The sequence below is a fragment of the Lithobates pipiens genome, unplaced genomic scaffold (genome assembly GCF_037356315.1).
Source record: "Lithobates pipiens isolate NorthernLeopardFrog02 unplaced genomic scaffold, aLitPip1_a1.2 Scaffold_3, whole genome shotgun sequence".
NCBI classification, from domain to species: Eukaryota; Metazoa; Chordata; class Amphibia; order Anura; family Ranidae; genus Lithobates; species Lithobates pipiens.
The window spans coordinates 100803002-100817317 of NW_027507790.1; the positions used below are offsets into that span (position 1 = coordinate 100803002).

At 41.4% G+C, this 14316-nt stretch overlaps 1 protein-coding gene across 3 annotated transcripts in view; it reads left to right on the plus strand.

The window, feature by feature from the left end:
- TCN2 (transcobalamin 2) overlaps positions 1 to 11111 on the plus strand; it is a 37178-nt gene extending 26067 nt beyond the window's left edge. For all 3 annotated transcript variants that reach the window (XM_077462087.1, XM_077462088.1, XM_077462089.1), the window contains 2 exons: positions 7361 to 7464; positions 10242 to 11111. In XM_077462087.1, coding sequence (XP_077318213.1) covers positions 7361 to 7464; positions 10242 to 10303 — 166 coding nt within the window. In that variant the 3' untranslated portion in view covers positions 10304 to 11111. The remainder of the gene's footprint in view (positions 1 to 7360; positions 7465 to 10241) is intronic.
- The last annotated feature ends 3205 nt before the right edge of the window (positions 11112 to 14316 follow it).

Consider the following 14316-nt stretch of genomic DNA (forward strand, 5'->3'; position numbering starts at 1 on the left):
TATGTATGTTGTAATCGAAAGTCCAACCAGACAATATGTTCAGTATGGCAATCTGAGCCATGTACACCAATTTTTCTCTTCTTGGCAAACAGGAGTGGATTTTTGCTGCACTGGCACATGGTCTTCAAAGTCCAATGTGCTGTGCATGAGTAGATGCCATTAGGCTCACGAAGTGAGGTGTGTTTGTTTTTTTGTTTTTTTATTAGGCACTTGTGTACTTCTGGCTGGATATTCTCCTCTGATCTTTCTCTTTAAAAGATCATCATTTAAAAAAGTATTATATTGTGATAACATTATGTGGTTAATACATATTGATATATCCAAACACTGGTATTTATGTATTTTTTCCCAAGGCGTCTTCAGGACAGCACCTGAGAGATTGTGAATCCTTCCGCCAGATCTTTAAAGGGAGGCACCTCCTTACCACCCATCAGTTTTTGTTTCCTCTGGCCCGGAGGGAACATCTGTGTGGGGTGGGGGTGCTGAGACTTGGGTGCTCCTGAGAGACAGGGTTTCCTCACCATTTTTTCCTTTTGTTTTCTCCAAGGACCTTAGTTCATCCATGCTTTTGCAGCGGTACGGCCCGGCCAGTCCACTCTGCTCCAGCTGAGCATGCACACCTCCATTTTGCAGTGGCCCAGAAGAGTCAGCCGCGCCAGAAGTGACATCTCTAAAGGGCAGGTTGGCTGGGCACAAGGGGAGGAGGCAGGGTTGGTTCTGGCACCTATTTCCGTTTCCGGTCCGGTGCAGTGGCACTATGGGAATCCAGAAGCGGAGTGTAAAGCCACAAGTGAAGCGCTGTGGAGGATGGGCCAGGCCTGGCTTTGCAATGGTGGGGACAGGCACAGGTGCCATCAAGGCCCAGGTAGGGGGCAGCTGAAATCTGCCCGATCCTTTACTCCCCCCCCCCCCCCCCCGGTGTCGGGGGGCCTGTCTGGCCACTTTAGGGTGTTTCTACCTTTTCTTAAAGTGCACCTTGGGGTGGTCCACAGGTGGAGACTGGGTCTTAGCCAATAACTCAGATTCAGGCAAAAATCAATGTCCCTCATGCAAAGCTAAACTGAGGGAGAATTGGAAGAAAGCCTTATGCAGCACTTGCATTGCTTCTTTAGTCAAAGAGGAATCTGCTTCCATCTGTGATGACTTGATTGCCCCAGTAAAAAAAAGAGCTGTATGCCACGATTTAATCATTCTGTGACTCGTTGGTTAACTTGGCGCCTAGTCAGCCTTCCACATCCAAGTCTTCCCAGGTTTTTCTTTCTGTCCCAGAGAATCTTTTTTGGAAGGTCCTTCTACCAGGGGTCAATCGCCCGTTCCTTCCAATGATTGTTCGGTTCAGAAGAGGAGGATGGTGAGGGGGCGGAAGAAGCCCCTTCTAAGTTTAAGTTTAAATTATCCCTGGAAGAAGTTGATGGGCTTCTTAGAGCCATACATGTTACCCTTGGCCTAAGTGAAGAAAAAAAAAGGAACTAACACTACACGACCACATGTACGTGGATCTAAGTGAGCCTAAAGTTCAGACATTTCTGGTTCATTCTGTCATTTCGGACGCCATAAAGAAAAAAATTTCAGGAACCAGAGAAAAACACTTTTCTCAAGAGCCCACGAGATGTTTTCCGTTTTTAAGGATGACCCCTCTGCAGTATGGAAAGACCCCTAGGCTGATTGCTGCCTTCTCCCAGGTCTCTAGATCCACCAACCTGGCCTTTGAAGACATGGGGGTCCTAAGGGATCCAATGGATAAGCATATGCCAAGATCTCTTGAGCAAGAGAGCCAATCGGTCATGAGCAATTTAAAGCCAACTATGGACACAACATTCGTAGCCAGGAACCAGGAATATTGGGTTAACCAGTTAAAAGCTCATGTAGTAGTGGATTCACTCAAACAGGAAATTTTGGATTTCTTTTCTTCCTTGTCCTCTGTGGAAGGCTATATAGCGTATGTGTCAGAAACCATGAATCAGACCTAGACAGAAGTACAGTTAAATTGCACTTGTTTTAATAGTAAAAGTAAATCGAACAAACGTAGTCAAAATATAGCCAAAGTTCGGTAAACGAAAACAGTCGAACAAGCCAGAAAGTCAGGAAGCCATCAATAAGCATATTGGAACAGCAAGCAGGATCTGGAGCCAGAAGGAACGTCAGCCAAGCAAGTCTTTAACTTGGAATGCAGGAGAAGGTCTCTGATGTTGACCAGGCGAAGGCATAGATCATCTGAGCTGGACAGCTTAAGTAAGCAGGACTGACAAGCAGGAAATCATCAACAGGTGAGTCACTGTAGAGAGATGAGAGCTGGCAATTAACCGGAAGCTGAGCGGCCAGCTCAGAAGGAAGGGCTGAGCCCAGCCCTGACAAAATGCTTCAGCCAAGCAATTAGAATGTCGGCTAGATTAGCAGCCTTAACAAATTCAGCAAGAAGAGCATTATGGCTTAAGACTTGGCCAGGTGATGCAGCAACGAAGAGTAAACTCTGTGGGATTCCCTTTTTCAGGTGACCTCCTCTTTGGCCCTGATCTAGATGCCATTCTAGACAGGACTGCCAATAGGAAGAAATCCTTCCCGGTAAAAAAGAAACAACCCTTGAAGCGTTTTTTTTTTTTTCTACCTCGAAGAGCTCAGGATCAGGACAAGTCCCAGGGGAGGAAGAACAATTGGTCTGCACAAAAAGCTAAAGGCAAAGGCGAAATCCTTTTCCATCCTCCTACGCTGCACAAGGCAAAAAAATCCCAATGACTCGAAACTGCAGGTGGGCGAAAGGCTGCAAAATTTCTTTCCGCAGTGGTCAGGCATAACATCAAATCGGATTTTCCCTGAGTGGGGAAAAAAGAAAGAGGAGGAAGGCACATGATCAACCGCTAGGATCAAGACAATACAATTTATTCAAGTGCAAAGTAAACAAATGCATATATAAAACCATAAAAAAAGGTTCCTACGTTTTTCATAAAAGCTGGGTTACAAAATATACACGTTAAAAGTAAAAAAAATTGAAAATTAGACATGCCCATGCGTTTCGGGGGAATTTCATTCTTCATCAGAGCCTTGCAAAAAAGAACAATCTGTATAGTGCAGTAGACCAGCATGAAAGGACCATCTAGTTTGGAGGTATGTCACGTGGTGAGTGATCAGTTTTCCTCTGCTCAAGACCTGTCCACATCCCAACGCTCTGCCTGTATGGTGTAGAGAGATGTGTATTTCTTTCTGTGTGAGTCTGTCAATAGTACCTACATCCAAGAACTATGAGGGTGCTGCGGCCTGCATGCATCAGCGAAAATACAGGAGGCAGATGCTTCTAAAAATGACTGAAAAGCCTCTTGCCAGAGAGTGCCTTCAGCTTAGGGAAAGTTTTCAGAGTTTCCAAATGTCTTCACCCTAAATCAGTTTATACCGACTACTCTTTCTCAAGGCTACGCAAATTTTTTTTCGGAATTCTCTCCCCACCCCCCCCCAGAAGATTTCTTGTGACAAGTCCCCTTAAGGATCCAGTAAAAGCCCAGGCCATGAAGTCCGCATTAAAGGAGCTGATGCAGCAGGGTGTAGTGCAGGGATATGCAATTAGCGGACCTCCAGCTGTTGCAAAACTACAACTCCCATCATGCCTCTTCCTCTGGGTGTCATGCTTGTGGCTGTCAGTCTTGCTATGCCTCATGGGACTTGTAGTTCTGCAACAGCTGGAGGTCCGCTAATTGCATATCCCTGGTGTAGTGATCCAAGTGCCATCAGAAGAGCGGCAATGATTTTTTTTATTTCACATTTTCTTGGTAAGAAGGCCAAAAGGGAAATTCCGATTTATCCTCAATCTAAAACCTTTGACTACATAGCGTCAATAGATTTAAGGGATGCATACCTGCATATCCCAATCTTAATCCAGTCTCAGAAGTATCTCAGGTTGGTGGTAAAGATGGAAGGCATAATTCATCATCTGCAGTTCAAGGCCTTGCCATTCAGGCTCACCTTGGATCTTTACCAAGGTGATGGCGGAAGCCTTAGCCATGCTTAGTCTTCAGGGAGTCACTGTGATTCCCTATTTGGATGGATGCCCTACTATTCTTCTCCCCCTCAAGGGAAAGATTGCAGGACAACTTGGCCAAAGCAATCACAATCTGGAATCCCTCTAGGATGGATACTAAACCTCCAGAAATCCCGCTATTCGGAACAGCGGTGGGACCCACAGAGCCAAGTGGAATGCCAGGACTGCACTTTACTTTGATGAGCATGCATCTTCTATCATCTTGTAAGTGTTTTTTAATCTTATCCTATTAAAGTCATCATTTTAATACTACACTCAGGTCAGCGCTTCCCCTCCCTGGTTTTTCCTAACGTGTCTTGCAGAGTTCTAGACACACTGTGAAGGATGGCTGCCTTCCTGTTTAACTCTTAATACTCCTTTCTATGGATATGTTACCATCCAGCTATTACAGCCACAGACTATACCCCTAAGATCTGGAGCGCCAGATAAACACTGACTATACTGCTATCTAAAAATGTTGATTTTTATTTTTTTCTTCTTTACTTCAAAAAAGAGAAAATGCATTTACATTTGAGGAGCACATGTGGCAGAAGAAAAACTTGACCGTGTCTCTTTACTGGACTTAAGTTTTATCTTCTTAACCACTTTCAGACCGGACCAATTTGCTGGTCAAAGACCAGACCACTTTTTGCGATTCGGCACTGCGTCGCTTTAACTGACAATTGGGCGGTCATGCGACGTGGCTCCCAAACAAAATTTACGTCCTTTTTTTCCCAGAAATAGAGCTTTCTTTTGGTGGTATTTGATCACCCCTGCGGTTTTTATTTTTTGCGCTATAAACAAAAATAGAGCGACATTTTTGAAAAAAACGCATTATTTTTTACTTTTTGTTATAATAAATATCCCCCAAAAATATATAAAAAAAAATTTTTTTCCCTCAGTTTAGGCCGATACGTATTCTTCTACATATTTTTGGTAAAAAAATCGCAATAAGCGATTATTGATTGGTTTGCGCAAAAGTTATAGCGTTTACAAAATAGGGATAGTTTTATAGCATTTTTATTAATAATTTTTTATTATTTTTTTTTTTTTTACTAGTAATGGCGGCGATCTGCGATTTTTATTGTGACTGCGACATTGTGGGGGACCCATCGGACATTTTTGACACATTTTTGGGACCATTGTCATTTATACAGTAATCACTGCTATATAAATGCAGTGATTCCTGTGTAAATGACACTGGCAGTGAAAGGGTTAACCAGTGGGTGGCAGTGTAGGGGTTAAGTGTTCCTAGGGGTGTGTTACTAACTGTGGAGGGGTTGGGCTTTCATTTAGTGTACACTGATCCCTGCTCCAATCACATGGAGCAGAGATCAGCGTCACTAGTTGCTAGGCAGAATGGAAAAATTTTGTTTACACAGCATTTCCTCCATTCGGCCGCTCCATGAGACGATCGCGGGGATGCCCGCGGCGATCGAGTCCGCGGGTCCCGCGACCGGACTCACGGGGGTCCCGACCAGCGCGGGAGCGCGCCGCCGGCGGCGCGCTCCCGATGGCAGGGCGGCATCGAATATTGGACGTACCTGTACGCCAATATGCCTGCCCGTGCCATTCTGTCGACGTACATCGTCGTGCGCTGGTCGGGAAGTGGTTAAAGAAAAATATCCCACTCTTCACAATCACGCCTTAGTCATGTCATCAGTTTTTGTCAGCACGTATATTTGTTTGTAACTATTTTCAAGCATGAAGCACACAAAGGGCAAAATTAGAACCAAAATATCTGATGAGCACCTTGAGAATTCATTGAGAATGTCCACTACAATCTGATCGCTTTAGTTTATCAAAATATGTCAAATATCTCACTAGTTTTCGTCTATTTATATTTTTTTCTTTTTTTACTTTTATAATAAAAAAAAATTACAAAATAAAATTTTATTTCTCAGTTACATTATCTATATTGTGATCGTTAACTTTTGATCTGCCTGAATTTTTCTGCTCATCAGCTACCCTTACTGTTAGTATATTTTATGTGGCCAAAGACAATTCCTCTTCTCTACAATACCATACAATGAAATACCCCTGCTCTACAGTAATGCCTGGACAAAAAATTTTGTTTTTGTTTTTTTTTGTTTTGGAGCTTAAACAGATTATTTTTGGGGGTATTTTTGCAGCATGATTTGTAAACTCAAGAGGAAATCAAGAGATTAGCAGTGCTGGGATACTGCAAAAAACGTACGGTGAATATTGCAAGATCACCATTCTTCTCCATTCTAATGTTTGGATGACGAACCACATTTACATATCCTCATGTTTTATGTATTGATCTGCAGCTGAACAATTTGTCAGTATTTGGCTTTCTGGATTAACAAGCTGAAGTACCTAATACCATGGCAACGCAATGTAAGGTTTGCTTATAACCTTAAAAGATGGTGCTGACAAGAGAAGCCTTTGTTTAACTGAAGGATTAGTCTTTTCATAAACCTTCAGTAAGAGTAGTCAACGTAACATTGTTAAATAAATTTCAATACGTTTTCTTAAAGTGGATGTAAACCCCATTTGTGAAATTTAAGCTGGGCACATGTATCTGCAGTGTTTTGTTATCTCTCTTCAAAGCACTATGGCTGTCTACTGCTCAGTTCTTCTGTTATCAGCCTGATAATGTTTGACAAGTTCCCTGTCAACTGTGATAAAACCAGGCTGAATTTGTGTCAGGGTGGGTGCTCTAATAGATTAGCAGAGAGCTGGTCTATTCACAGCAGAGCTCTACAAGACTCTGCCTATGTGGAGCGGGGGTGTGTGCCTTTCCTCCAATCGGCTTTCTCAGTGTATGGAAATAATCCACACCCATAGGTGAATCGGGAAGTGAACATTCTAACAGGAGCTGCGCTTTCTAAACAGTATACAAGGCTGGAGAGAGCAGGTGTACATGTAAAACTATGTAGGAGGATTTGTTTCATCTCTGTGTATCATCGGAGGCTGTTCACTTCACTGGGTATATGTATTTTGTGGCTATTTTTTTTTTTTTATATATTAATGTAAACCATCCTACAGCTTCAAATGAGATGTTAACTATCGCGGGTGAGACACCTGCCTGTCTTCAATCACCATCCTGCTAGGATCCAGTGGAGTGATCTCCCTGACTTTTCCTATAGATAATGCCATACACCTCCAGTGACTATCTTAAGTTTCCTTTTTATATAGTACCTGTGATGAGATTTCACTAAAAGCCCCTAACAGCCTTGTGCTTACCCAATTGTACTTCATATTTTACTTATCTAACTTCAGTAAACTAAAATGCTTGTCAAATTGTGTGTAATGTAAATTTGCTTTTTTTTTTCAGCATTGTTTATTTGATTATATTATTTTTATAACTTTCCTTTTGCCCATTTTTAGATTTGAAACTAAAAGTTCCCTGTATGGACCTTACCTGACAACTGTCAACAATGTAGTAGGCCATTGGCAGCTTCTTAAGAATGCTGATATCTCTTTGTCAGAAGGTAGGCTTTCTGGAAAGGGTTTGTTTTCCATAATATATGTTTTTAAGAGAAATTGTCATTTTAAGAGAAACTGCAGTAATCAACAGCAATTGGCTATGAGTACATTAAAAAGTTAGAAACTTGACAGAGACTTGGATAATACAAAGCTGGTTGAGTTATTTATCAAAAGTAGTACCCATCTTATGTCAAGGGGTCCCAAAAGAAAGTGGCCCCTTTTTTTTAAGTACCAGTTCATTACTGAAATCTGGCTTTTCCCCACCATTGGTGCCTGTGATAATGGTGTGGGATTTGGGGACAGGTGTTGGGAAGCTTTTGTACCCTTTAGACTCCTTACCATTAAAATATAGAGGATCAAATGTTACAAATAAACACACATGCACACATTCTAACACATATTTTAGTAAATTTCATCTAGAATGAGAACTCCACAGTAACCAATTCATAAAAAAAGAAAATGGGCATAATCCAAGGGTTTGCTTAGCTAAAATATGTATATCTCATTCCATCCCCCTCCCTTTTTTTTCTTTCATTACCTGTGGACATGAATTCCTCACAATACGATAATACTACTGTATATTGATTATGGCTAATACTGAGATTTGCTTGTGTAGTTCAGCAGTAATGATAGCATTGTTACATAGTAAGGTTGAATAAAGACACCAATCCATCCAGTTCAACCTGAATGAGTGTCTACAATTGCCCCTATCCCTGTACATTGTACACTCACATCAGTCCCTACCTTCAAGGTGCCCACAATCCAAAGGTCCTCATTCATATACTAGGGTCAATTTTGGACAGAAGCCAATTAACCTACCAGCCTGTCTTTGGAGTGTGGGAGGAAACCGGAGTACCCGGGGGAAACCCACGCAGGTACAGGGAGAACATGCAAACTCCAGGCAGGTAGTGCCGTGGTTGGAATTCAAACCAGCGACCCTTTTTACTGGTAGGCGAGAGTGCTACCCACTACACCATTGTGCCGCCTGTAATCAAATAAATAAGGGTATAAAAGTGAACAGAGCCTTCGCGCTACTATTTCAAGGTGAAAAATATATATGAATAAAGGAAGGGTAATAATAATATACCTCATAGAAAACAGTACAGAAATGTGCGAATAAATAAAATGCACTTGACAACTATTTCCGAAAAAATGTGCACGTGTAAATGTGCAATAAAGTGCTAATGTATTGCAGCTGGACCTAATGATATTACACACAATACCAAAGTGACAGCTATAGATATAAAATGGTCCTGCACAAACCAAATACTAATAAAAGTGCTACGTGCTTAAAAAATATTAATAAGTAAAGAACAGGCACAAAACGGTCCATAAATAAATCCCAGAATATTCGTTCAATGGCGTCAGATGTATTCAAGCGGTATTTCAGAGAAACAGCAGGTAAAGGTGCTTCTAAAAAAACGGGAAACTAAGGGCTCCCAGAACTCTCACCTCAGATCTTTAAAATCAGGCACATCAAGCAAACCACACAGCCTCCGTTTTATCTTTAACCACCAGGGGATCTTCAGTAATAGCTGACTGGAACATCATAAATATCCATGCTAGGCCACCAGGGGGCCATTCATCCCTGTGTTAGCTGAGAGTAACTGAGGTGGCGATTTCCACTGATAAGTGCCACTCAGAAGAAAAACATAGGGAGAGAAAAAGGGCTCTGATAGTGTAGTATTTATTAAAACAATCAATTTTAATCAATTACAAGTAAAATCAGACTCTCATATTTAGGAAATGAAACAGCGCATAAAGAAAAATGGTGTCCTGGCGTCTTCCGCCAGTCTTACTTCACCCGGTATCGCGTCACAACCACTCCCTACGCGTTACGTCAATCATGTGACTTCTTTCTTTCACACTGGGACTGCAGGGGAGCCATTTTTCATGTGCTAATTTTAGCCAAAAAGCATCTGAAAAACGCCCCAGTGTGAAAGGGGTCCTCCTCCCTCCTCCTCGATCCTGAGCAGGGCTGTGTGTCTATGGACACATACAATGTGGCTTAGCGATATGAATACAGGGCCATTTTTTACATTAACTACTTCACGCAAAACAAATAAAAATTAAAGAGCCGTGTCCCAACGAGCTCACACCCAGAAGCCAACGCATACGTGAGTAGCGCCGGCATTTGAAACCGGTGTTCAAACCACACATGGGAGGTATCGCCGCGTTCGCTAGATCATTAGAGCCCTGCTGCAGCTGATTGAAAATTGAAATCACTCCCATGAGATGTACTTGTCACATGGGCACAGACAAACACACACACAGGGATTTCTTCAGAATAACAAAAGATGGGAACTTGCAACAGTCTGTTAAAATCCTTGTAATGTACATAGATCACCTAGAGGGGAATGTTTTTCTTAACAAAAGTGGAGTTACTCTTTAATGCATTCATGTATAAAAAGTCTAGGCTTTAACACTACTACATTTACTGTATCTTCACTTTTATGTGCTACTTTGTGTTGGTCTATCACATAAAACCCCAATAAAATACATCTATGTTTTTGGTTGTAACATGAGAAAATTTGGAAAATGTTCAAGGGGTATGAATACTTTTTTCAAGGCACTGTATGTAGAAGTTGTAAGTTTGCCCATGGTGACTAGTCGCTTAATCTCCATCATTTTATATCTTGCGCTAGTAAACTGACACGTATAATATGTTACCCGCAAAGGCTCCACAGTATTTTACTCTGTTTTGTATAATAATGGTTTATGTAAAATAATCAGCTGCTGATTGTGTGAATTAATGTTGACCTTTTTTGCATCCGTTTCTTAGGCATTGCTGACTACAAGCCTGCAGACAGAGAGAAGATCATCCTGCGTCTTAACGCACAATAAGAAGCAACAAAGACCACTAGAATGACCTGTTGTCGTCAGATATGAGGGAAACTGGCCTCGCTTTTTAGAATTTTAGATTTCCTACAGTATGTGCCAAATAACTTTGATAAACAACACTGATATGCATTGGATTAGCACTGTAATAGTTTAAACAGTATTAATTAATGGGCTTGATTCAATTCAAAAAAGTATTATTTGCAGAGCCCTGAAGCTGAAAAATACAGATTTCTGAACAAACTAACAGAAACAGCAGTGTTGCTTGGCGAAACCATTTTGATCATTTGCTTTTTAATAACTAACTTGATTTACAACCATAAAAGATGATTAAATAGGTTTTGTAGTAAAATTATGAACTGTCCCGGAAAGGAAGTTGGTTCCAGTCAGTCATAATGATGCCTTTATCTGATCAAAACACATGTATGTCCCATTTAATGAGCCAATATGCAATGTGCAAGCATCATCAAGCCATTGCAATAACAATTCAACTGCTGGCAAAGCATCAACAGGACTCCTATTTGTTGTGACTCTGTGTCTGATAAAGAACCTTTCTTTTATAAGCTGAATGCTATTCTTTCAGGACATTGATTTAAATAAGGACTGTAGTGGTTCTCCCATATGCAGGCTTCTCACAAAACACTGAGAATGACACTGTCCGCTGATGTGTGCACTGAAAATCAAAGCTCTGAAAAACGTATAGCACAGAACTAATGACTGGACTAATGCATTTTAACATAGTATTATTTAAACCGTAATTACAACACTTACAAAACTGACTGTGAATAAATTTTGCCATTTTTAAACAAAATAAGCATTTTATGTTTTTATTCATCTTAATTGTAACTGAAATCAAAAAGTAAACCTCTACAAGTGTTAAAGTGGAGTTCCACCCATTTAAAAGTCAGCCGCTACAAAAAGTGTAGCTGCTGACTTTTAATAAACAGACACTCGCCTGTCCCACGGTCCAGCGATGTGGCTGCTCTAAGCCTCTGTTCTCTCCCCCTCCTCTCCACGGCGCCTGCATTGCAATTGTGGGTGCCTGGCTGTGACAGCTTGTGGCTTCACAGCCGGGCGTGCACTGCTCCGTCTTGCATGGCTGGGCAATCTTCTGAGACCTATGACGTGTCCCAGAATATTGAAGGGAGAAACCAGGTACTCGCCCACCCCCCTCCCCACCAACCAGACATGGCAGATATATGCATCCTCACTGTGCCCATCCATTGCAGCCATTGTAAAGCCCCCCCCCCCCCACAGCACCTAACTGGCACCTAACAAGCACAACATCCCCTCCCCCCCTGGCACTTAACAAGCACAACTTTAAACCCCCCCACTCACTCACTCACTCGTTGTCTGCCCAGCACTTACCCCATCTTGGTGGCGAGTCAGGCAACAGTCCACAGTGACGAGCTGTGGGACGGGCGGCAGGTCACGCGGTGGCTCCTGTGTCCTCCATGCTTCCGCTTCTTTCCTCCTGCTAGGCGTTCAATAGGATCAGAGAAAATAATGAATTGCGCTAACCTGTAAAATTCATATAAATGTTCAAGTGAACCACAAATGTATCTTAAGTGCTCTATTCGACAACAAAATCAGATCATAACGCTCACATAAATATCTCAAGACCGAGTAAACCTGGACCCCTCACCTTATATTGTGCCCAACCTTACCTCAATGCATAATAATAGTAAATAAAAATAGAAATAATACCTCATGTGAAAACACAAATTTGAACCAGAAATCAAAAACACTGATTATCAAAATAATTTATAGTCCAAAAATGATTGATATACGAGTAAAGTTCAAAAAATATTATAAAAAATTCCCGAACAAAGCTCTCCGATCAGTACAATGGCACATACAAAATAGGAAGGCTCCAAATAGTGTAAAACCTTTACTTAATCGTATAGAATATATATACGATGCACTTACAAACACTAGATTACATCAGGCCTATTTTTTATGTGCCATTTTACTGATCGGGAGTATTTGGAGAGGACTGAGCTAACCCTACGCTGTGGAGATTATAAGATCAGAGGGATGGTCTGACGGCGCGAGAGCCTGCATATCGTTTTTACACCTTTTTTTTGTGGGGGGGGGGTCTGTTATGGGGGGGTCATGTTCTTCTGGTAAGGAGCCAATCTCTATACAGGTGGTGGTGAATATAACACGGCTCACACGTTTGGATTTGTTGTGTGTCTCACTCTCATCACGGGTGGTCTGCAATTTATGTTGGACTTCATTTATAATTTTTTTTTTTTTTTTTTTTTACTTTACTCGTATATCATTTTTGGACTATAATTATTTCACTTGTGATAATCAGTGTTTTTGATTTCTGGTTCAAAGTTGTGTTTTCACACAAGGTATTATTTCTATTTTTATTTACTATTATTATGCATTGAGGTAAGGTTGGGCACAATATAAGGTGAGGGGTCCAGGTTTACTCTGTCTTGAGATATTTATGTGACTGGTATAATCTGATTTTGTTGTCGAATAGAGCACTTAAGATACATTTGTGGTTCACTTGCACATTTATATTAATTTTACAGGTTAGTTCAATTCATTATTTTTCTATTTACTTATTTTTCTATTTTTGCTGTACAGCAGAGTTCCGGCTTCCAATAGGTCTTTTTCAGACCTCCCCAAAAGTATTATTATTAATTCCGTAGCGCAGTTTCGTTTTTCTTTTGTCCAATAGGATCACTTGTCCTTTCAGACAATCAGGTGATGGGTATCGGACCCGTATTTCCTGATTGGTGGAGAGGCGATTCGGTGTTAGGTGAATATTCATTTGCTTTTCTAACACACCTGGGTGGGCCCTGAGTGCAATGCTCTGCGCCACGAGTCCACCCTATTTTGAAACCTATTAGAGCCTATGGCTTTAATCAGTTTTTTCAAAAAAACACCCCTAATGCTGTAATTCATGCGCCCGGAGTCCTGGAAGGGGTCGGATGCATGAATAGAGGGTGCAACGGCGGCTGTGGATCGATTCATGCATGAATCTATCCATTATTCATTTAGGGAGTGGCATGGATAGAGGGGACAGCCCCTGAGCAGAATCAACAGGTAAGAAAAACTAGGCTATGATGGGAACTCCAAAAAACAAATATTGCTTTGTCAATGTTAGTGACAGCCTACAATACCTATGTCATTTTTTGATTTTGCCTTTAGCACAACTTTAGGTATCAAATTGCCCCTGTGATGTGCATGCATTCCTGCCACCATTTGCTTCAATCCTAATATTTTTTTTTTTTTGTATAAAGCAAGGCTTGCTCTAATTTAAAGTCTGCTTATTACACCACAATAAATTGCCATGTTATGTTTCAAGTGGAAAAATAAGTGGGGAAAGAGTTAGTAAATATACTTGCCATACCCCTGGCTTCCGCAAAGCCTTGCCATACCCCTGGTTATCCTTCTAGCAAGATCCATGGGAATGCAGAGTATCCCAAATCTCTGAAGAAGACAATCCAGCACAGTGCAGGAGTACTTTCTCAAAAAGTAAGGGATACTTGGAATTATTAGTATTCCCTTGTTCTAGCTTTAAAACAGCCACTGCACACCTAATAAACACTCACTGCCAGATGATGGAGCAAAGGTTGAGTGGGTTCCAGCAGAGTTTACGCACCATTTCTTATAGAAGCTCCAACACTTCTCATGACCACTGGGGTGGTCTGCACTAATTTTGCTGTTGAGCACAAAGTCGGTGTGCAGGGCTAGGTTTGGCCAGATGCTGACCAGCTACAATGAGAGGCTGCAACATCCACCACTTGGATGATCATGCCCTGCTGTAGGCCTACCAGGTTTAAAACCTAAAAAATTTCATCACCGGAACAAATATTCCCTGATACTGGAAGATTTGTTTGAGATGCCTGTACAATTTTAGATTTCCAATCGCTCACAACACACCAGGACAGTTAGAGATGATGTACCTTTCCAGCAGTGACAGACTGCAATCAACATCTGATGGGTATTAAAGGGATTGTAAACCCTGGTGTTTTTTCACCTTAATGCATCCTATTAAG